The sequence below is a fragment of the Calidris pugnax genome, unplaced genomic scaffold (assembly GCF_001431845.1).
Source record: "Calidris pugnax isolate Ruff unplaced genomic scaffold, ASM143184v1 scaffold95, whole genome shotgun sequence".
NCBI lineage: Eukaryota > Metazoa > Chordata > Aves > Charadriiformes > Scolopacidae > Calidris > Calidris pugnax.
Window position 1 is genome coordinate 3050616 of NW_015090885.1, and position 25361 is coordinate 3075976.

A 25361-nucleotide genomic window follows, 5' to 3' on the forward strand; every position below is an offset into this window, starting at 1 on the left:
AAACAAACAAAAATTCCCCTTATTATAGGGCCATTTCTTTGTCAAACTTTAAACAGATTTAAACAGATAGCCATCTTCAGAGGCTGTCAAAAAGACAGCTAAAGGAAAGGTACCCACAGCAACACCTGGGTTCTTTACTACAGCACCAAACCTTGCTCCCTGTAACAGTTTTCCTCTTGTCTAGTGTGACCATAAACCTACAGTATTCAATCTATTTAACTAGCTCTTTAAATCCTATTAATTTAGCCTAAATTTTAGGATGTGCATGTATTCATACACCCCTTTAAAACGGTGGTTTTGTTTCCCTCTCATGCACACAAATATATTCTTAATGTAGGTTTCTTCGTGACTTTCAAGTATTTGTCACCCATTTACAGATGACCCCTCTGTATTCTATTGTGAGAAAGAAAACTTTACAGTACTCCAGGAAAGAAAAACATGTGTGAGAGTTTTACATATAAAGAATAGATAGAAAAACAAGTATTAAACATGGGATGGGAATGAAGGTATACTCTTCCTTTTGTTGCTGACCACTGTGCCAGTTTTGATTAGTCTTCATGGGTTTGATCAAGCTTGGAGTGTTTTTTATTTAGGCTCAGTAGCTGTATGGGGCTATTCATATAGACTGCACATTCAACTCACTAAGCACGCCTGGTCTGCTAGCTGGGTTCCCTGTAACACCAATGAAGAAAAAGTAGCCCTTTTAGAAGACAGTTTTAAGGAAGAAAACATTACCTCCAATGACTGGAAAATAAAATCTGGAGGGATTTGGGGGTAGAGGGGAAGAACACCATTAAGCTACTTCACCTTCCACATTATCACACCAGCTTCAGGTGCCTTAGCAGCACCACTGCATTGGCTTCACAGCACAAGCTTGTCTACATTTCATTCTTAACCACTTTCACTGCAGACAGGACCAATAAAGCAAGCCAAGCACTCTTAAACATTTCTACAGTCCACAATGCTAAGTGTTTACAATTTAGTATCAACATACTAGAAGGATAATTAGATCTTGTGTACTTAAGAAATTTCTGTAACTAGTTCCGGGCAATCAAGTCTATTCCCACAGAAGATGAGCAAGCAAAAAGCATGTATTGTCATTGACTGCTGCTGTGAGTAGTCATATTCAATAGCTTACTTCACTTGTGGCCAAGCATTTTCAAGGTGTCATCTAAAATCTGCTCTTTTTCCAGACTTCAGTTAGGATGAATACAAAGATAAGAAATCCTAGTTGTTAACTAATGTGCACCATCAGCTAAAAGAGAGCTGCGTAAACATCAAATTCTCAAGATTATCATCCTGAATATTCAAACCTCTTTAGAAAACAGAGGAGTTCAAATTTTATATAGTCCAGCTATTATTCCAAAACATCAATGTACTGCATCTCTGAGGCACGATCTTTAATCTGAATAAAATATCAAGTTTTTGGCACACAAATTCATGTAAAGCATTTAACTGAAGAAGAACATTACTCAGCAGTTGGATTCACCCCAACCACATAACCATTTTCACATGATTTAAGCTCACAAGTACATATGACATAGCTTCCTTCTGATGGGATTGTGGCTGTATTTGATGTTAGCTGGGATAGCCTGATAATGATAGAAGTCACCATTACATTACAGCCTCCAAGCACATCAGTCTTGTCCATAGTGCAACTTGTCTGTCATAACATTAGAAAGCTTATGATTGAAGTTCTGAATTGATATGACTAAAGAAAATTTTAAACAAGAGGGAAGAATAACGAGTCTTGTGCAATAATGCAGTATAAATCACCTATAACAAATGACTCAAGGCTTAGCAAGATAGTGAAGTTTACATCAGAATGTTAAATATTTGAAGTGAAGAGGTAATTCGGGACACACAGAAATCCACTTGCAACAATTCAGGGATGGGGGAGAAGGATGAAGCAAAAACCCCCAAACTTAAAAAGCCTGGTATTGCCAGGGTTAGTCAACCTGATTTAACAGTACGATTGGGAAAGTATCAGAGATCATGGAATATTAACATTCGTCTAATACTAGGAGTTAAGAAATACAAGATTAACAAGCTATCTACCGGGCAGAGAAAAGCCCTTTATTTTTACAATTTCAGATTCATCTTGTCTGCTGAAGACTCTATATGCACCTTCTAAAACATCTACTAAAGTTAAAGAAGTCTTATCAAATTTTGACATATGCTTTATTTACACAAAACCTTTTCTATAAAAAAATTTAATATTAGTAAGCATTCACTTCAGATGGACAAACTTAAACAGCAAAAAGACTAAACAATGTAGTAATGGACTATATGTTGGATAGGATTTTACTTTTTAGTAATTTTCTACCCCCACTATATGATATTCCTATGACAATTTAGTATATTTTTTCCTCTTTATAGAGGAACTTAACACAATTTACACCAGCTGACCTGCTTGAAAAACAGTGTTTTAAAGTACCTGTCTATCTTTAACGTACAAAATAGAAAAAGCAGTGCACTATACTCAACTGAAAAAATATAAATATGTATACAAGTACAACAAATCTGGGTGTTTACATTAGGCATATACACATACAACAACCCTATATTCTTCCCTCTCCCACCTGAGACACACACAACATGATAGTACTATCTCTTTTATTGGAACTAAGCCTAGAAAAACACTACTAGCTTCAATTCTCAGCCTGGAGAGCTGCCAAAGTAAAGCCTACGAACTGAAGCCAAGCAGGACAACAGGTTAGCCCCAGAGCTTCAGTCAGCACAGGGTCCTTATTTGAAGTCAACTTGATGTGAACTAGCACAAGGGAATAACAAAGGAGGAAAACCATGAGCCAACAACTTGAGTTATTCACAGTTTGTCGGGAAATTAACCTCTTCATTTATAAAGTACAAATTAAGAATAAAGCTGGTAACGACTTCTGAGCAATCATAGAATTAAAAATTCTTTACGTACCTAACAATATTAACATGTATTTTTTTTGTCACAATGTATTCGTTACAGAGCAGCTTGGATATTTTTTATTCCACCAATATATCTATAATTCACAAATTGTATACAACCCCCCAAAAATTCCATACTTAAACCTTTTCTTCTTCTGAGAAGCGTGAACTCGCACTCAGCTTCTACAAGTCTATACATACATTAGCATCTATAAGAGTACTCTCCTATTCTTGCCCTCCTAACACACATTTTGCATGCTGCCAGTTAGAAGACTTTTTCAATTGTCATCTGACTTGGTACAAGATGAAAGATTTTAGTGTAAAACATGCAAAAATTGACAGAGGGAGCATCAACTAGACAGAAGAAAGTTTCCCATAAGATCAGGGCCCCATAGAGGTTGCAGAATCTCTGTCCCTATAGGTTTTAGTCTCAAGAGAACAAAATCCTGAACAATCTAGTCCCAATTCGACACTGACCTGGTTCTGAGCAAGAGGCTGGGACACAGATGGCATTGAGGGGTCCCCTCTAGCCAGAATGGTTCGGTGAATATTTAGTGATTTACACCTACTGAAGCTAGCCAGTTCCACTTCAGAAAAAACAAAAGACATGGCAAGATGTACAAACAGAACAATGCAGATAGTGACAGTACTGCAAATGCCAGTAATTTAAGATATATTAGAATGCTTTGGCAATCACATGCATCTCCCCTAGACTTGCATTAATTTTCTTTGTATGTGTATCTATGCACACAGATGAAGGAATTCCACAGTGCTAAAACAGACAAAAATAGGGACAAAGCAGCCCAGGTGCTACTTTAAACAAGTTTTGCTATTGTGTGTAAGGCAATTTTTTCCTCAAATGCCTTATTAGCATATACATTTTTGCCATATAAAGTCAAAGTAGCTACTGACATGTATAAAGCAAACTTTTACACCAATATTACCTGTAAAATGTTACAATTATAGTAACCGCATTTTCACAAGGAATTTATATGCCCAGCTATTTCTGTCTTCATTCCTTGTATATAAGTTATATGTATAGTGTATACTATGCAATTATATATGTGTGTTTATACACATACAAAGTTTACATATATATATATAAGGTATTGTTTCAACACATTCTGGAGATGTAGATCAATTTAATATTGACAAGAAATTCCAGCATTTTCAGCACCAACATATAAAACACTTTGGGTGGGGGGATTATGGACACATCTAATCATCCTGGATATCATCTAATACAATGGATTTTTTGTTCTTTCTTGACCTTTTTAACCAAGTATTACAGGTGCAATTTTTGAGTCTTTCTTCCTGGATAATTGGAACAAGAGACAATCCATAACCCTGAGTATTCTGCAACAGAGAGGGCCAACCTTACAGGAAAGATCATGCTACCATTTCCTCTTCCTGAACTGAAGAGCACAGAACTACTGTTCAACAGCAGTTTGTCTCTACAGGAAAGGGACACCTTGTTTCCCCATCTCACCAAAATCAGCAGGAATATGAAGCTACCTCATCTTACCTTACGTACTCCCCTGCTACTGACTGGCAATCCCCCTTGAATTGCTACTGTCAGCCTCCCATTTATGCCAGCAATGGGATTCTTCATGTAAAATTGTGTCAATATGAGTTTTACAAAACCTAGGACCTTACCCTGTATTTCAGTCAGATTTTGGTAATTTTCTATCAAATGCATCAGCACTCATTCTACAACACTGAACTTAATCCTGAATAAATCAGTAGTGAAGGGAAGTCCTTCACAAAGGATGCCTGTCTCCAGGACTTAAGAGAACTTAATCCTAAATTTTCAAGCAGCCATGATGTTCTTTGTAGCTTTTCAAGAGGTACCCATTACAAGTTGCATTTAGCATGCCTTTCTTCTTTTGCTAGCCTCCCTTCAGACAAGTCAGCATACCTCTACATCACCAGGGAGGGAACCAGAATGCCTGATCCACTGCAGTGTGACAGCTAGTTAGTTTAATGCCCACACATTTCCATCTCCTACACAGCTAAGAGCTATAAGTATGTATATCCCTCACATTAAGATCTCTTGAAGGAAGTCTGGATTCTTACAGCCCATCATTCATTTACTTTAAGAAAAGTTCTTAATTATTCCCACATTTTTATGAGCTGAGCATTTAGTTCTTTTCAGAATGTGCATGCTGAATAAACTATTATATTTATTTTAAATGTTAGGCCATACACAGTCAGCGGGTGCATTGTTTGACAAAGTTTACAGATACTTTTGTTCAGAAAACTCTTGTGTGCCATCCTAATGCATTGTTTCACAACACACTTGCATTTGGTTAGGTCGAAGAGCTTTCAGCAACAGATCAGATAAGAGACTCTTGTAGAAAGGCCCTTCTCACTACCAGTGCTTTCCTACAGGTCAGACATGTAAATACAGAACCATGGCCTCTTTCCCAAAACTAAAATATCACAAAGCTGGTATAGTTGTGTCCTACATGGAGTCACAGGAGCAAGAGAAGCTCATTCAGGATTACCAGCACATGAGTTATAGGTGCTGTATCACGTAAGTGTGGAGGAGAACAATAAGCAAGTTTCAGATATAAACTGAACGTATGTTGGTTTTCCCTTACATGTACGCTACATACAGCTGAATAAAACAAATTTTCAACTTGCCAGATAATTTAAGAGAAGCTTCTAAAGATTATCAATTATTCTTAAGTATAAGCTTTCAGATTGCTTACTGAGAAAAGTCCACAATAAAACCAAGATTTTGAAGGCATAACAATATATGTAGTGAACAATATGAACAAAACCTGATTTAGGCAACATTAGAGCTCAAACCAGTAATTCATCCCTCCTGAATTACACTTACATAACACTTGAACTGGGGGAGGGTGTGTGTGTGTCACATCTATACTCCCAACACAGCTAATACAGATTTCAACTTCCACTCATATATGACACTGTTTTATTAAGACCCTTTAACAAGCACACAAGACCTAGTCAGCAGAGTCAGCTTCCCTACCAGCCCTCCCATTCACCTCCTCTGTGGTGCCAGCTCCTGGCACTTCCCACCTCTGGGGCAAGCACCAAGCAGGGGCCTACAGCCAGGACCTGACTTGCTATTTGCCCACAGCCTTCCCATTTAGCAAGAACTTCCCCCTCCCCTTCACCTCAGTTTGAAGCAAAGCCAGGCTTTGAACTCCCAAAGCAACTTTCTCCATATAGTTCTCACAACCAGCACAAGTGTCCATGATATAATTTTATGCATCTAACATTTCAAATAGCTCACACAGAGCCAAGATAAAAAAAAGCCATGAAAACTAAATTAAATCTATTCTGTTAAAAGTTTAAGGTAGCATGAAGGAAAAAGCTGTTCTTAAATTAACTCATTATTTAAATATTAAATTGTCAGGCAAAACAGGTGAGCAGCTTCCAAATAAATATTTTGGCAGAGGCAGATGCCTATTAGCATGAGTAGCAGTGAACATGACATATGGCAACTTTTTACTAAAACAAACAGAATGCAAGGCTACACTTCAAAACTAAATCTTGTCCCATTGCTAGTCAACTAGCTCCTTCTAGACCACATTTCAGTATCAGGCACTCTCCATATTTGCTTTAAGAATAAATTCAGAGTACCAACAACTTGTCAAAGTGCATTTTTTTTGGAGGGTAGAGGTGAAAGCAACAGAAATTACCTCAGCTTGTTAATTATTAATTTCCTTTCTTATTTGTTCTCCCAGAAACAGAAATAAAACTAGAAATAAGCTTAACTTGGATCCAGAACAGCTATTCTAAAGACCATTCAGTGAACTCTGAAGTTCACTAACTGCAAGAGTCCAGAAAACCCTCACTGCTTGCACGATTCAGAGACATTCAGAGAAAAAAAATCAAAAAACCAAAACACAAAAAAACCCCCACTCCCCCAAAAAGTCACACAAATCACAGTGTCCCCCCACCAACTCCACAAATAGCATACTTCAGGGACACCGTTGAAATTCATCTAATTTCATTAAAAACTTTGAAGACTGAAGAAAAAATGCTGCCATAATTTTAGCTTGCATTTGTAATCTCTAATTTGTGAGCTGTATAGTCCCAACCCCCCAGCTCCATATTAACTGACAATATCCTCTACTCCCTCACCCTTGACAGCACTCATGCGAACTCTAGGTTTCAGTAGTATACAGCATGCTCTGACTAATGTGTTTTAATAACACTGAAATATTAAAAGTTAAAAAAATCATACACAATCAACAATTGGTACGATACAATTTCCACCAGAAATACTTTTGTTCTGAAAGTTTACTTTACAATACAACCCAAATGCACCACAGACATTAACAGTTACAGGAACCAATAAAAAAAAAAAATAAAATAAAATAAGTTCTAGATTACTACCAAGTACATAGGTCTTTGGTTATAATTTTCACCTTTCTAATTTTTTTTTTTTTGTAATTAAAGTTCTGGAGAGAATTTCCTCCAGTACTGTGTAAGCTAACCAAGCGCTGCACTCTGCAAAAGAAATGTTTACTATTAGCCTCAGAATCCCAAACTCCCCAAAGACTATGAAGTGCTGGACTGCACACTTACAATACATACTACAGATTGCTCCCTGTGTAAAAAAAAAAGTACACAACAAATGCTGACAAGGAAGACAAAAATGATTCTAGAAAGCCTAATGAGGTAACTGTTTTAAATAGCAAATAGAAGACGCGACAATATCTGTCAAGATCTGAAAACAAAGAAAAGATTTGTATATTTTACCCTTTCATAATATCTAGCTAATTCAAGATTCCTTTGCAATAACCATCGTGGATTTGTATTGTCAGAAATTTATCATGACATCTTTTTTGTTCAGCTGAGTTTTGGTAACGTATAAACATTTCCCATAATACACGGCATTCACTGGAGTACTGACCTGATCTTATCCAGGACAAATTGCATCATTAATAGTGCAGAAACTATTCTTTTAAGATTTGACAGATGTCTGTATTTCCAGGAATTTCACAAAAAGCAGTTATGTGATTCCACCTATTAATAAAAATTCCTTAGTGCTATCTAGTCAGAATATCAGAATAGTAAGAATTAGCGAAGAGCCGCACTGAAATATGCCATTATTCCACCTGAAGGCTGACAGTAATCTTACTCGCGTACACACATGATACAATGATGCAGCCCCCAGCTGACCAGCTCTCTCATCAGCTATCACAGCAGAGCACAAAGGAATGAGCCAGCAGAAGCAATACTCCACCACAAAAATTATCAGGATTTTGTGTGATCTGCAATTACCATGTCACTGCAATAAACATCATGAAAGGTAATACTACAGGTTGCAATTACAACCTGTTTGTTCCAGTCATCTTATAACTACCCTATTATTTGAAAAACCTACCCACAAACAACACCCACACCAAACATCGCTGGAAGACAGAAGACAGCAGCAAAGTCTTAACACTTTCTGAAAGAGATGTAACCTTAGGTTTTGTCACAACTTCTAGAGTTATCTACAAATCTTCATTCCTTATTTCCCTTTCCCTCTGCTCCCAAGTTTGCCTTTGCTTTCACCCCACCCATCCTTTTTCATTTCCTTTCTGTTAAGGCAATGAAATTTTTGAAGAGTTGCAAAATAAAGTTATGTGACAAGAAAGGAATTCAAATTTATATTACAATAGGCACTGTGTCAATACATGCACATGTGTATGAAATCTCACTGGATTCTACCAAAATTTGCTTTGGCTGTATTAGGAAAGGTAGAAGAATCAACGTATATTAAGATCTTATAGAAGTATATTCAACAGTAACCTAACATTTTATCCTCAACAGGTCCCCACCTATCGAAGCTTCCAAGTCAGTAAGAGTTTTGAAGCATTAGATTTAAAATCTGACATCCTACACTGCAGACCACCTTGTTTGGCAGAGATATACACAATTTTAAGATGGTTTAATAAGTATATCTGTCCTTCAAATAAGATCATATATGAAACTTTATTAGGCAAGATCTACCTTTATTAAACCCCTAAACTCAATTTTCATTGTCTTGATACCTGAAGTAAGGAAAAAAGGAAGGAACAATAAAGCCAAGGAAAACCATTGTGCTTATATAGCCCAAAGCACACAAATCAATAAGTAGTAGAACAGAGCACAATTTTCTCACCAATTAGCAAGTTCTTTAAATGTACTTGGGGGGCAGGGAGGAAAGCACAACTTGCCCAGCCTAGCAAACAGTAAGTAGTTGAATTACAGACACTTATTTATAGCTATTTAATCCCTCAAAGCTTCGTTTTATTTCCCCCCCCCAAAGTCTATAGTGTCTCATACTGCATGAACAGAAGCAGCTACACATCACTCAGTTGTACTTCCCAGTTCATTCCATATCCAAGGGACGTTTTCTGAGTTCATCTATTAAGATCACAATTTTCTCTTCTCTTCAACTTCCTTATAGTTTCTTTCATAGTTTACAATAGATAAACTGATGAAACAGTATCAATAGAAATAGCAGGAGAAAGGAACACCTTAAGCCAAAGCTTCTAACCTAACAAACAATGCATTCCTTGCCAAAACACATGTACAACACTAGTGCCATCTCTACTGTTTTCTAGATAGTCTGAAGATCTAAACAGTCGTTAGATTTTTATATTACCAAGTGAAAGCTCATACTGCAATGAATTTTGAGGTTTCTACAGTACTTCTCCTCTGCAGTGGAAAGCAAACCACAGCAGGAATACCACCTTGATGAAGCGTAGTGAGACCCAGAGAACTCTTGACTTCAACTGGTTTTCCTATCTTCTCTGATAGAGCTGTTCATCAAATCACAGTCTTGGTCAGCCTATTCTGCACAAAGCTTTAGAAAGCCAGAAAAATCATTTACAAGCTGCAGTGGATTGAGTATTTTCTTTGCATTGACATTTGAGAATCAAAAACTTCAGCAAAACAGATTCAGGAAGCTAATCCACTACAGACAGATATTAAAAACACAGCATCCCATACCGCCACAAAACGCCCTTACTGGTTTAAAGTAAAAATACCCAGACATTTGAAAAATGTTACTGAAATACACCATTACAAAGTGTGAAACAAATTACAAAACCAGCCACAAATTACTGCTTATTCCTACTTTTCCATTATAGAGTTTCTCTGCCACAAGAACTGTTGGTCCCCCAACAAAGAGAGCTTATCCTTATTTTTCTCCTAATGGTGACTTATGCATGATCAGAAACAAAGCTACGGTTTGGAGCCATCAAAGCTACGGTTTGGAGTGCTGTTTCTCTGTGCCAGGAGGAAACTAGTGTCAGCTTTCAACCACTTCAACAAGGTAGTAAACAAATTGATTTAGTAATTAAGGTTTTATGCCATTATGTCTCTGACATAGTTCTGTCTTGCCATCCTGCCCCAACTAGCAGCACTCACTGGAGATACAAGGAGTAACTCCTGTATCTCAAAAACATACCCACAAACACCAAAACTTGGCAGAAGCAATTTCTGCCCTTTATTCTCCTGCTGCTTCTCAGCTAGTCATCACCACTGCGGCACTTGATTTACAGAACACCAAAGGCAAAAATATATACCCGTTGAACTCAGCAATATAGTATTTAATACAAACATACGTAAGAGGCATGATGGTAAGCAGCATGTTGTCTGACACATATCATGGAGTAATAGTGACAGAATGAATGCCAGAAAAGGTTCTTGAGTCTAAAAGCCTTCTCTATGATAAATTCCTGGATTTACAGTTCCTGGCAGATAACCCACAAAGCCTGGGAAAGACAACCAAGAAAAAGTTAGAAAACAGTTTAAGATTCTCTATTGTATTGTTCCTTATTCTTTCTCAACACATTTGTTGTGTTGAACAAGGACTTGACTGATGAAACTTTTGGAAAGTTTGGAAAATGTCAAAAACAAACAAAAATCACTGCAAAAATCACTATTGTCCCATTGGTGTCCTCAGCACAGACTAAATGTTGTTGCCTGTATTAGGCAAACCTCATCAGGCATTTAAAGAAAATTCATTTGTGAAGAAGTCTGTGGCATTTTTACAATTACTTCAACAGCCAGCAACATGCACCACTGACAGAATCAACAATGGCAAGAACAGTCTTCGAAACTGATGACCCACAGTAGTCAGTACAGCCAAATACCCAAACTTCAATCTGTTTCCTCTTAGTAAAGTCCATGAATTGAGTAAGTGTGGCATCAAAGTTTGTACTTCAGTCACAGCAACATCTAAAGGACCTGCGCAAGTTCATGTAGAAGCTGTCTCTGACCTTTTAAAATATGATGACTATTGTTCTAAAACCAGGTGTATACTAGAGTACTTGTTAAAGTATTACTAAATACTATTGGTGAGCAATATCCTTTTTGCTGCAGAAGTCCTTAGCGCAGGTGCCATTAAGACCAAAGAATTAACCACTACAAGTTTTGTCTGGGTTGGACTGGGCACCAGCAACAATTTGTATTGTTAATAGCATGCCCTTGCACCTCTATACTGTATTTACTGTACGACCACTTCTTCAATACTATATGCTACACTGGCAATCTTTCTGTATACCAGACCTACTTCAATACCTCCCATTTTTGGTTCCCCTGACAAGTAATGCAATAATTATCCAAGCTACACCCCAAAACTGACTAAGCATTAAATGAACTGAACAACGTTAAGTGACAGGTAAAGAATTTACTGCAAAATACACTGATCCCTGTAAGGATGCAAGGAAAAAAAAAATGTTCAAAGGGAAATGTGGAAAAAACCAATTAGATCTTGACAGGCTTGACATTTCCTACCTCTGTAGGGCCTGGAAGATGTTTCTGTCAGAAGTCATTATGGTCAAAGTGCTCTACGATGACACTTAACAGACATAATTACCATTTACAGCTACCTCCATTTTGAGTTGGAAACCACTCAAAGTCAACCATGACTGTTGATGAAAGCTCAGTCTGATGCCTACTTTGATGATAATACATTATTATATTAGGGAAGGTGATGTTTTACTTTTTCTGCAATTCAAAGGCCAACAGTTCAGATGAAGTTTTTCTTCTGGTATTAAAGTCTGGAGTTTGTTTATGAAATTTTTGCTTAACAATCAAGAGTAGAAACAAAAACAAATAGCTTGGTGGAAATACACAATGGCTGAAAGTCACACTCAAAGACATCACTCATTACCTTGTAATACTCACACCATAACTTCATGGCCCAAAAGAGATCCTATTCAGAAGGCAAAGATACTTTAATCCACTCATTGTTATTGTGCAGTAACAACATTCCTGGTTTGCTGGCCGTGCTAAAACAGTTGATATCCAGGCACTATTTAGGTCCAAATTTGCTAAGTTTTGAAGTAAGAATAATCATTAGGTTTGTTTAGGTACCTAATCTTTTAGTAAAGCCTTTCATTTCATTCCTAGAATTCACAAGTTGTAGCTGAAATACATATATCTCCAGATAACCTACAGACAGCTTCTACCAATTGAAGGTGTCAAGGACTAGGTTAACTTCCATAATTTTTCCATTATCTGATACCAGGACAAAGAAGTGGCAGACTGTTCAAGTATACTTTTTTCACTTCTGAGGAAAGCGATCAGATTTATAGATTGAGTCTTCTGCTGCCATTAAGAACTCCATCAGCATCAAGGATCCTGTATTTTTATTACGTGATTGAAAAAAAAAAAAGTTGAGCAGTTTAAACAATACATACATGAAACCTGTTGAAACCCACTGTGCTGGGAGCCTAGCAGAAGACATTGTATTTGAGGAGATGGTAACAGCCCCTATCTGTTCTGTTGGATGTCATACTATGGGCTTGAATGTTAGCCTGCATGTGTATCAGCTGAAGTGACCCATGCCAGTCTGTGAGGACAAAGTGAATTTGAAATTAGCTTAAGTGACATCTTCAGCCCTAGAACATGCTCAGACCTGCCTCTGAAAAAAAAAAAACTTAATCAGAGAAAAGACAACTCACACAATGAATCAGCATTCATTTCATAGCAAATTTTAAAGACAGAGGGGTGCAATTTATGTACAAGTGACACAGCTAAATTTTCCTACATAATGTCAGTACCTTGCACTATCTCTCAATAGATTAATTCCAGGAGTTAACATCTCTAGTTAACAGTCTCTCTATCCCTCTACAGATTAAGTCCAGCAGTTAATCTCTAACCATCTGCAAACTTGAGCTTTTTATCCATAATCTATTTCAGCAATTCATATGCATTTACACGAATTTAGTGTTTGAGTGAAATAAAAGTAGTCAGATTTATGAATTCATACATTTATTTATTTTAAGGTAACAAGTAAGAAGTAGCTAGAAAAAGAGTTTCTGTCCAGAATTTTTTGATGATACAAAGAAAAATCCAGAGAACTTTGGCAAATAAATCTAAATGCTAACAAGTGTTATTTATAATTTTCTGTCTGAAAGGACTAATCACTATAATCACATTCAAATTACACTGCAACAGCATTACTATTAAAAATCTGTTTGCTGCTATTTAAAAGAGCCTGTTAAGAGCCCAATTTTTTTTTCTTAAATACTTTCCAATTGTTGTAAACAGGATTAAAATAAAGCAGCAATATTTTGAAAAAACCTTTCAGGTGTTTATAAAATTAAACATCAAAAAACTGACTCTTATTAGAAAACTCATACCAAAATATGCCATAGATTAAATCAATGAATTCCATAAACTACAGTTAAACTTGCCAATGAACCCCAGTGGAGACTGGGCACACACATGCCAGCAAAACTCCAAAAGTGCTGTGTCTGCATATGCACTTCTGCATTAAGTGCAATTAATAAAGATATTTTAATATATTTTCCCCAAAAGCTATAGAGGAAGCTGTACAACTAAAAAAGGAAAGGCTAGCCTTCACTCTCAAACCAAAAACTTCATGCCCCTGAAAGCTAAGATACAACCACCTACCTTGAAGTTTCCAGACTAAGAAACTATCACCCACAGACCAAGTGACAACATCTCCACACAGGCCAGGCACAGGCCTTCCTTTTAAAAGCTTCAGGGATTTGCCCTCCCCTTCCTTTTGGGGAGGTGGGGGGCATGGGCAGGCAAGGACCAAAGAGGAAACACACAAAATTTTCTGATACTGTCATCACTACCAAACTGCCACCTTCACCACTTTCTTTTTTTAAAGAAAAAAAAAAACTTTATCACTAGGCTTTTTCCCTTACTTCCTGACAAAACAGACAGCAATGCCTATTTTCATTTGCCTTCTTTAAGAAAGGGAAAAAAACTGCTTACACCATGGATACAGACCAAAGTAGCTAACCTAAATGCTGTGCTTTGCTGTAGTCTCTCTCCCATCCCTTTGGAGCTTGTCAATGAAAAGATTATTTTTCTACTGGTTCTATGTACTGAAATTAGTTCAGTATCCCAAGAGTACCTATTGCTGTTCAAAATAGCTGCCAGCCAGTGGCAAGAAAGTAGCAAAGAGCTGAAGAAATAAGTAAAAGGGCAATGAGGGTAGCATCCCAACTGAAAAAATGGGAGCAAGTAGATAACAACTATTTAATCTCCTAAGTAAACCAAAGGGAGAAGATAGTACAGAAACCATACTACTTGCAATATAAAAAAAATTAAAATTATTTCTACTCTGCTTATTTTAGCCATATTTTTCTAAATTCAGTTCCTTGAAGTGAGAATGAAAAATGTACAGCATACACCTGATGCCTATTGAAAGAAAGAAAAATTGAAAATCTTTGCCAACAGACTATGCCTCACTGGAAAACCTCACATACACGTTCATAGAGCCCATGCCATTGGCAGTACTGGACACATGCTATCTACTCCTGAAAACTGAAATATTACAAACAATATCCATGTACTGAACTTGAAAGATATAATCCGTGAGCTTTCCAAAGATTAAGCTAAAGCTTGGGAGTTCATGTCAACTGAGGGATAGGATTTGTTTGTTCATACAGTGGAATTGAGTCACCTGGCTCATTCAACATGCAGAAGTTTTACCTTGTTCTCCACTACTTTAACATTCTCACAAAAAAGCTGTAGTCTAAACAGGCCCTTAAGTTGTAAAGCATGCATTTTTTTCAACTCTGTTCCCCCTTTTTTTTTTTCCTACATAGGAGGGATTTTTTTCCCTATTTCTCCTATGTTTCTCCTAGGAGTGTTAAGGGTTTTGAGGGGTGAGGAGGGCAAATGCAGAAGGGTGGGACAGAGAGGAGGTAAAATCAGGTGAAAAAGGTAAAATCAGTGCAATCAAAATGCAAACTGAGAAAAGATTTGAGAACTGACAGAAAGTATTTGTTTCCCTTAAGTTCTTACCTTTGTGTACGAAGTATACAGATTGTGATACTTTAATTGGTTCTCTAATTTCTTTTCTCAAAAAAAGGCAGAGTGTAGCTCTAACCTCTAGAGAGACCCCACACCAACTCCTATCCCAAACCACCAAATCTATTTCACAAATGCTTCTACGTGGAGTCATTGCTACTGTTTGTGTAACAATACAAAGCTATTGTGCAAGTCTTTACAGCCGGCATGCTGCCCAAATTTTCTCAAAAGAACTGGCACGCCAAAGCAGTATGCAACACTTCATATTTCTATTAAACTTTAACAATTTCCTAGAGGAGTGGCATTTAACATGAAGAACTGTTTATGCAGGACAAATTAAACATTGCTGAAAGTGATCAAAGATTCATCATTTCCAAGTGAGCTGCGTAAGTCCTAGAATAGAAAGCATGAATTAATTTACAGTTTACCAATCCCTGTCAAACCAGGAACATTTATACTGTGGATATCTACCACAATAGGTATCAAACAATGATGTTAACAGTAAGACTTGCTTGCATAAACAGGGATGTCCAAAGGCATTTTAGACAGCCTAAAATACCTAAGCTACCTGCTTAAGCCTGACATACACAACAGAATTTTTTAAACTTTATTTTTCTGCTAGGATAGCAGGTACAATACAATCAGGATACCCCCTAAAGCTGTTAAAATGAGCTGCCAACTCCTATGTTTATGCAATTAATTCATTCTAGATGGGCAATTTCCAAACAGTTGTGGAGCATGTTTGCCTTTAAAACATACAGTAACTTAGCATGATTTTAATAGGAGCCTTTTAGACAGTCCCCTGGCCCTCCTACCTTTCCACTAAAGGATCTTATCAAATGCTTATACATTCAAAAAACTTAGATGTGATGATGACATCCCATTCATGTGTGACCATGGGGAATGCCTAGATGCACACACCTCACACATGCATGTAGCCTGCCTATCAGTGACACACTAGGAAACAGAGCGCCCTCAAAACAGAAGTCTGACCACAGACACACAGTTGGCACAGAGGACTTGCTTGAACTACTAATGCATTGTTTTGACCCAAAAAATAATCCCCACACTAACTACTAAACTACCTACACCTATTTGTGATCAGCACTAAAAGTTTATTTTCCACTTGTCCCAATGCAGTGTTCTCCTAAAGAGCCTTTTCTATCAGCTCCCTCTCTCTAAAAAAGACGAAAGCAAATGAAGATCAGACCCTAAACATTTCCTAGAAATAAGTCTCTTCCAGTTGCACATTTTTGCAGTGACCACCCTTCAGAATCAATGAAGTCTGCATATGTTAGGTTACCCACAACCCTGTAAGCCTTTTCTTGACCAGAAAGGTAGGGCTTTGTTTTGGTTTGGAATGGGAAGAATTAAAGAAGAAATACTGATACACTTTAACTCCACGCTCTCTCAAAGTATTACTTTATCAAGGTTCTCCATTTCCCTACTCCTACCACAAAGGACATCATCCATGCTTTGGTGCCTCACACCAGCATCACTTGGAAGTAGGAGGATCTCATCCTCACTTTAAGAGCTGTGGAACACAGAAACAAGTTGCTCAATGAATCCAGGACTAGGTCACATAAGGGCTGAAATTCACATTTTCTATTCCATGAACTAAGCACTTAGAAGTTAATTCTGTGTGTGACTGAGCAACACTCAATTCCTTTCACAGATCTAGGCTACAGTTTTTTTCAACTTAGCAGTGGTACTCCTACTTTGGGCAGAGTAAATGCACCTTTACTGGAGCTCATGCTCCTGCCAGTTTATTTTCTAACACTAAGCACAATGGCAGACATGGTAGCACAAAGTCCAGCAACACAGCTCATCAGAACAGCAAGGATATGTGTGAACCATAAGTACACTGTGCCTAAGCAACAGTGCCAAAGAAAGGAGGAGGGTATCAAGAGCACCAAACAGAAATGGTCTGTGCTACTGCTACCTTCAGGTAACATCAGTCAATAGAATTGGAGCTGCATGTTTAAAGGAACTATCAGTTAGGACTTTTTTTTTCCTCCTTTTTCTTTTTATCAAGAGAGTAAGTTAAAATAAATCTAGCATTAGAAATAACCAGATTAATGGACTAGTTTCAAGATGTTCACATAAGTAAACTAGTTGACCTGGGCCATTACACAGGTCTTTAAACACCTATGCTGATCACATGCCTACGCTAGATTTTAAGTGCAAATAACGTCCAGATAATACTCATTGGTAAGGTGCTTCCAACAGCAACATGAGGTGAGCAGACTTGTTCTAAGCAGTTTGGAGGCCTACTCTTCACAGCATGGCCCAGAATCATCACTAATAATCGGCCTTCAACTTGTTAATGTGAGGTGTTATAATAATGTCAAATAAATTGTCAGATACTTGGGGAAGAAGCAAGCCATATTATAGCTAAAAGCTTTTTTGCAAAATGTTTTTTTTTTCCCTGCCCAGAAGAAAACTCATGTTTTAAACATTATAAATATAAAAAACTGATCTTGTTGCACTTAACACATTGCCTTAAGATATTATTTTCTTTTTAAGCTAACGAATAACTGTATGAAGCAAGGTTTCCAGAGTAAACCGAAGCACGAGTGAGTGGCTTCAGATCTCTGCCACAAGTAAAAAGAAGCTTCTCTTGTGGAAGACAGAAGACAAAGGAGCAGCTAGGATTAGAAGGTATAGTGGGAGTAAACTGAAGGTAACAGTTAGAAAGAGGAAAGAAGTGTGTATACATATAATCCATCAATATTGAAATTGAACAGTGAGGAAAAAAAGCATCTTCATGAGATACGATGTCAATTTAAGATGGTCCTCCATAATAAGAGTGCCATCTTTGCAGCTTGGAAGTAGTAAAAAAACATGTATAAATACTTTAAATTCAAGTATTCCACAAGACTTTGTTTTTTCCTCACTATTATAATGAGACAGTAATTAGATTCCTGGACATAATCTATACAACACATAAACAATCACATAATCTATTGTTTTAAAATTCTGGACAAGTTCTCATCCAGCATCCTCAGACATGTTAACACTATGTAACAGAGCTGAGGGGGCCTCCACTCAATTTTTCAGAGTACTTAAATTCATATCTAGATGCAACTGCTTTGCTAGCAAAATGCAATAATCAGATCCTAATATTTTCCTGCTTTCTGTAAAGCTAGCAGTTCTTAAGACAATTGCCAACTTGAATCTTTTGATGAGGATTACAACCAGATATGCAGACACTAGATGTACATTGGCCTATATAATTACTTCTTCACAGACTTAAAAACTAAGTTTATCAGCAATATTAGTCAGCTGTGCTTGCCAGGGGTAGTAATTCTTATGCACAATAGCATTCTAAAGACTACCATAATGCAAAAGCATATATTGGATTAAACTGACAAGCATTGGTTTCTATAGGGCTCTGGAATCTGAGTAATCCAGAAGTCAACTGAATTTACGGGATGCCACCAAGAAAAGAAAGACAGCAATGTATGACATTACATTTTTCATGAACATTTAGTTTTGCACCCAATACAGCAGCCTGTATAAGGCAAAACAGAAAAAAACAAATTCAGTTTTTCTAAGTTAGCATTATGGCTCCCAACACAGTTTATTCACAGTAATTATGTTAATGCTGTGACAGATCTCACTCCAGCCTTTCCCCTTCTCACCTAAAACTAGGATTCCCTCTGGGTCAGCCTCCATTCCCAAATGTTCCAGACTTCCAACAGTTGCCCTCCTACAACAGTTGCCAGTCCTATCAAACCCAATTCCACATATCTGCATTTTCAATACCTTAGTGAAATATCCACCACTGTGCATTTCAGAATTGGAAAAAAAAGTGACAACCACCATAAAGCAGCAGTAATCCAATATTAGTTAAATGCAAACAGGAAAATGGTAAGTATTTCCCTTTTGTAAGGTTGCAGATGTCTACAAACACTTTTAGAAACCTATGAACTAGTTGACAGACACCTTGTTAATCAATCCAGCAACTAAAGCCACTGAAGTGTTCTAGTCTTCTCAACCAAAAACTGACCAATCCTTCAGAAGAAATAGGATCTTCTCTCTCAATTCACACTGAAGCCACTGACCAGTCTTCTCAACCAACCATTCACCAACGCTTAAGAAATAAGACTTTCTCTCTCTCAACCCATACCTATGGCCAAGCACTATGGCTGCTATTTTGTATAGCTGAACAAATCAATGTCCTGTTCAATGCTTTCCTCAAGATAAAGACTGAAGCTGTACAGTGGTCCATTCTTATTTACTCTATAAACTGAACTACTCAAAAAAGAGCTTTCACTGAGGACTACACAGTCAGTAGATTACAGAGGCAGTTGCAGGGGCTGGTAAAATATAATAAGCCATGCATGTTGTTATAGCAGAAAATTCTAATGGGCAGCACTTTCTAACACCAGTTTGTAACTCCATAAAATGCAATTACACCACAGGCATTAATGGTTTTAATTGAACCGATTATGTTCTGAGAGGTAAAAGACTAAAAATACATACTAAATTATACAAAGTCTTTAGCCTAAATAACACTTGGGAGTTAACAAAATACTTGTGGGAAAACATATCACAGATGGTCAAACAATGTAGAGTAGTGATATCCTATGCAAACACTATCACTTTGGTGGGGTTTTTTTTATTCGCTTGTTTTTTTAAACAGATTCTTGTTTCAAGCTCTGAACAGTGTGTGTTTGGGTCAAGGCTGAATGGTTCACTATAAATACTGAGAGGATTACCCCCTTTCCCAAAGAAAATACTCCACCTCCCCACAACCCAGGGTCAAATTAAGACATTCAGATGAAGGCAAAAATTATAAAATTACAAAAAATTTGTTTTCCCCCCCAAATACCTTTTGCAATAATATCCCTGTGCATGACAAAGAACAGAGGAAGGAATGTGACCAGAAGTCCATTGCTTCCTGCTAGTCACTCATTTAACTATGGTAGTTCATACTCAGGACTTAACTAGCTCCTAGCATCACACTTATTTAGATAAGCACTTTGTTCCTGTCAAAGCACCTATTCAGTGTTTATCAAAGATTTATTTAAAAAAGGAAAAAGGTCAGCTGTCAGAAGTTACATTTTGGCACACAGATGCCCAAGAGATCTGGATTTCTTCAAACTAGAGATGAAAAAGCTAACTTGGGGAGACTTAGCTTGCTCATGTCCACTTATAGTCTTAATCTATCTAAAGGGCCAGGTTGCAGGGAATGCCTAGAGCAAAGAATGAGCCAGACTCTCCAAGTTACACAGGAAAAAGAGACCGGAGGCAATGAACAATGTTGCAGCAAGGAAAGTTACAGTATCAAGAAGTTTTCACACTGAGGGTAAGCAAACACTGGGAAAGAGCCCAAGAAGAGGCAGAAGCTGTAGAAGCACATCTTCAAAGATTCAGCACAGCCCAACAAGGTCCCGTGCAACCCAATCGAACACCAGAAATGGCCCTGCTTTGACTGTGAGAATAAACCATCATAACCAAGTTAACTGTGCATCCTACAACAGTCATGCATAAACAGGTATGAAGCTTCCCACTAGCAACAATTTGGCTATGCTAATATGGTGCTGTGGATAAAGCAGCAGACTCAAGCCCAAATGGCGAGTCAACAACTTGCCAATATCACTGCCAAGAATAGATCCTAAATCTTTTCTTTCCCCCCACTTCTGTAGAAGAACATAGTTACTAAGCAAGACAAAGGGAGGACTATTTTTATATGGCTTTGCACATGGCATAGTATAAAAATCTCCACAGAGAAATGTTTAAAAAGCTGTTCCTCTAGGATCCTTATTCCCGTGTCAAAAATCCCCAACTTTTCATTTCTCTAGTTGATGCACAGTATGATAGCTACAAGCTACAGAATTCCCATCGGTCCTTCACTATTTTGTTTCATATTAAGCATGGTCAACATCACTGCAAACTTTAAATAGAAATTTAGACTTCTACAGTAAAAGTACCCATGTATATTGTATTTGATCAAGTCTGTTTCATTTCTATTCTTTTCCAAAGTTTCCTAATCCAAGTAAACTACTTTTGGTGCCACAAGGTACCAGGCACAACAGCTGCCTCCTGTCCCCCTTTGTTAGGAATAACTCAACCTTCTGAACTGAGAGACTAACCGTATCTTTCTTGTTTAAACTACACAAGTAGCAAAAATGCCACTGGCTGGGGGTATCAGGGGCAAATGTAGAGAGAGAAAGCCAGCCAGTACTATCAAAAGGAATAATGAACAGATTGAACTTATTCAGCAGTTGAATGATGTAATTTCTATCCAGTTTTCCTATTCTACAAAAGTAAAAGAATGGTTAACACCAAATACATATTAAGAAATAGTTCTCCTGCCCTACCTATGATGAGGCCATGGCAAGCAGTTGACTGATCAACTCAATACAGAGATTTGCTCAACAGCACATATTCCTGGTTGCTTCATCACAGCCTTTCCTACACTATGTGTGGGATATATCTGGGTTACCTGACGAGAGGCACCACAGATGCACGATCAACATTTAAGTCACTATCTAAAATAACTGCTACCTTTCTAGAGACATAAGTTTACTGCCAGTAGGATTTAGGATTAATATGTGCAACTTTACTTTGTGCGCATGCTTGGAGCTTCAAAGGTAAATACATTTAAATACATTACTGCTTCTAGACAGCTTGACAGGTTTATTTTGCCTTATAGTTTTACTTGAAGGATTAGTTATGCAAGTGCCATATCATTATGTAACTGTATTAATCCACACAGTATTCAAGTCAAAGACTGGTTTCAGTTCTAACTCCCCATCTCAAAAGGGGCCAGGAAAAACATACAGCAAAGGCCCAGGCATGCGGACTACTGTCATAAAACAATCTGTCAGGAACCTTCAACCTGGAACAACAACAACAAAAAAAATCACATAGCTCCGCACTGCTCAGGATTTCATGAACACAGTGAACAGAGTAGTGCATGGCTGTTCATCACCTCCTCCAGTGCAAGAATTAGAGAAAAGGAAGTGAAACTCACATACTTGAGGCTCAAAACACCTCAGAGAACTGGTTCTTCACACAACCCACAATTAGGCTGCAAAACTCCTTTCTCCTGGGCATTCTTGTTGCAAAAGCTATTTAATACAGGCTGAATCAGTACTCATGGAACCTGAGATAAGTATTGCATGGAGACACCAACAGGCACTTCCCTGTGCCTACACCCTTCCTCCCTGGCACTCCCTACCATCCACAGGATGAAAGAGAAGACAGAAGACAATAAGAAATTGTTGTTGTTTGGACTTGGAATAAGACATTCTGTTTATCACAGGTTGTCACAAAGTTTTCCTTTGTTCTTTTAAACTAATTACAGTACACTTGTTTCCACAATAATTATATTGTGAATAACCAGTTTGAGGATCAGAAGCCAGGAAGGGACAAGATGCAAACAAGAACATCTGAAGTTCTCTGCTTGAGATGGACAAACCCAGGAAGTACACAAAAGTTTTGAAAATTTGCTGTGTTCAGCACAGCCCTCAGAAATACATACCCAACATCCATAATGTGCCCACTGGATGGCAGGCACATTTGGGAACCCCAAATGTTTTAATGAATGGTTTTATTAAGAGTCAGATCTACCCACTTATTGCTTCCTACACCCTGGCACCCCACTGAAAGAATTAGGTGTTTTACAGCTCTGCATACATTACTATAAACTTGCCAGGAGTCATTGTTTCCAACGTTCAGTTATTCTATCATTAAGAGATTACAGTTTGAGAAAAAGCTCTGCAAATCAGCCTAGCAGTTTACTCAATCCTTAATCCCATTTTACAAGACCTAGGCTTTACTATTATTCTCTGCCAGAACTCAACAAGATACCTCGTAATTCTAAACCAAAAGCACCATATGTATTGTAGTAAAGGGAAAAAAAATCCAAGTCCTTTAAAAAGGAATAATCAAATTCCCTCTCTACTTCCCTCCCACACACACAGGCTTTTCCAGACTTCTGGGCTGTAGAGCCTTAGTCAGTACTACAATTATAACTCTCAGAGGACCGCTAGTGAAATGCAACCTGTAAAGTTGCGCTATAAAAGCCTCCCAGTCCCCGTTTGCGGAGGGCGGGCGAGGCTGCAGCGGTACCGCCGGGGCTCTGCGGGGCGCAGGCCGCCTCTGCCCCAGCTCCTGCCGGCCGGCTCCGGCCCGGGCCCGCCGCTCCCCCCGGCCGGAGGGCTGCTGCCGCAGCTGCCGCCGAGAGGAAAAAAAAAATACACAAAAAAAACCTCACACCAAAAATACCCAAAAAAGGGATGCTCGAACCTGAAACCAGCCTAACGCACCCTCTGCTGCTCCCTTATCGTTCGTAGGGCTGAGGAACATCTGAGCTGGGGATAGAGGGGTATCTCCAAAAACGCACAGGAAGAAAAAAAAAAAGTCTCCAAAGAAGAGAGGTGATTCAAGAGCAGTTTATTTGCAGGTTACCACAGCCGGACTGAAAAACATTTTTACGAGCGAGAGCGGCCCGGCTGACCGCCCTCCCCCGCCGCCCCCCCCGCGGCGCACCTGCCCGCGCTCCGCCGGCCACACTCCCATGAGCGAGCCGGGAGTCACCCGGCACCGCCCCGCCCCGCCCGCCCCACAACGAAGCGAAGCCGCTTTTCGGCGGGTCGAAGGCGGGCAACCAAGGCGCCCGAGAGGCTGCAGGGGACGGGACAGGACGGCCCGGCCGCTCACAACGCCGGCAACCAGGCCCGCGGTGGAGGCCTCCCTGCCGCGGCGCGCCCTGCCCGCCTCAGGAAGCCCCGCCGGGCCCCGGCGGCAGCTCCGCCCGCTCCGGAGACGCCTCTGTCGGAAGGGCCGGCGCGAAACGCTGCTCCGCGTCCGCCCCCCTCCCCCGCTGCTGCCGCCGCCGTCGGGGCGGGAAGCGTAGCCGCCCCGGCGCTGTCTGAGGGCCGGCCCCCACAGCCACAGGGAGGGGAGAGGAAGGAGGGGGGAGGGGACACCACCCGCTCCGCCGCTCCCCCCGCCCGCCCCGGCGCCCCCGGAGGAGGGCGGTCGTCGCCCGACGCCCCTCGCTCTACCGAGGCGGCGCTCCCCTCCCCGCGGCGCAGGCCTAGGCCGCCGGCGGGCGGGCCGGTACCTGCGCTGGAAGTCCGTCTTGAAGGGGGCCAGGTAGGGGTCCCGCTCCAGCAGCTGCGTCAGCTTCGGCGGCTGCAGGGGCTGCGTGCTGGCGGCGGCCGCCATCTTGCCCGCCGCGGGATCCGCGCCGCACCGTGCCGCCGCTATATACACCCGGGGAGGGGGGCCGGGGCGGGCGAGGCGCCCCCTGCCTCTCACCGCCCGGCGCCGCCCACCGGCCGGGGCAGCCCGCTGGGGCCGGGAGGCGGCCGCCTCTGCCGCCCCTCCCCGCCCGCCGTGCCAGCCGCCTGGGGCATGCTACGCCGCGCTTCCCTCCCCCCCGCTAGTTCCCCCCTCGGTGCCCGGGGCGGCGGTGTCGGGGCTCTGGGTGTCTCGGGGAGTCGCGGAGGGGGAGAGTGTATTGGGAGGCTCTGTCCCTGGCGCGGGCGAGCGAGGGGTTTGGTATCTCGGCCCCGGGGGTCTGCCCGCAGGGGGTGATGGAGGGGGCGTGTAAATTAAAGAGCTCTCAAAACGGTGCGGGATGTTGAGGCGGGCGCAGGCGGTGGCCGACGCGGGGAGCGCGGGCCGGGCCTGGGCCGCGGGGCCAGCCCTGAGGCGAGGAGCGGCGGCCCGAAACGCCGCTGCTGAGGGGCCAGGGGGTGGGATGAAGGGGCGAGCTGTGCTAGCTCCATGAAGGACGTAAAAAAAGAAGTCGCTGTCGGAGCCGACTTCCACGGCAGAGGGGGGTGTCCGCCGTCGCCCGGCAGTCCCCAGTTTGTTTTCTCAGTGCCTCTTTGATGTCTTTTTTTCCAGTGTGTCTGCTGCCGGGTGAACTCTGCGTTCCCACACACACAAAAAAAACCCCCACTCCACCACCACCACCCCCCCCAACCAGATTCGGTGTCATCGTGAGTGCTGGAATAAATTTCTCGACTGTTTGATAGGGTGCTGGCGTGCTCACAGACAAGGTCAGCAAAACAAGACTCCGAGGGCATCCATGAGTCCTCACAAACACCGTGTCTGTACAGCGAAATGTCGCTTTACTGGGCACATAAAGAATCCTAAACGAATTAAGATTAATTCATCTGATCCCAATGCAGCTCGAAATGCTGAATAGCTCAAGT

At 40.2% G+C, this 25361-nt stretch overlaps 1 protein-coding gene across 1 annotated transcript in view; it reads right to left on the reverse strand.

Moving 5' to 3' along the window:
- GBE1 (glucan (1,4-alpha-), branching enzyme 1) overlaps positions 1 to 24473 on the reverse strand; it is a 158917-nt gene extending 134444 nt beyond the window's left edge. Inside the window, exon 1 of the mRNA XM_014947262.1 lies at positions 24260 to 24473. Coding sequence (XP_014802748.1) covers positions 24260 to 24363 — 104 coding nt within the window. The 5' untranslated portion in view covers positions 24364 to 24473. The remainder of the gene's footprint in view (positions 1 to 24259) is intronic.
- Positions 24474 to 25361: the final 888 nt, after the last annotated feature.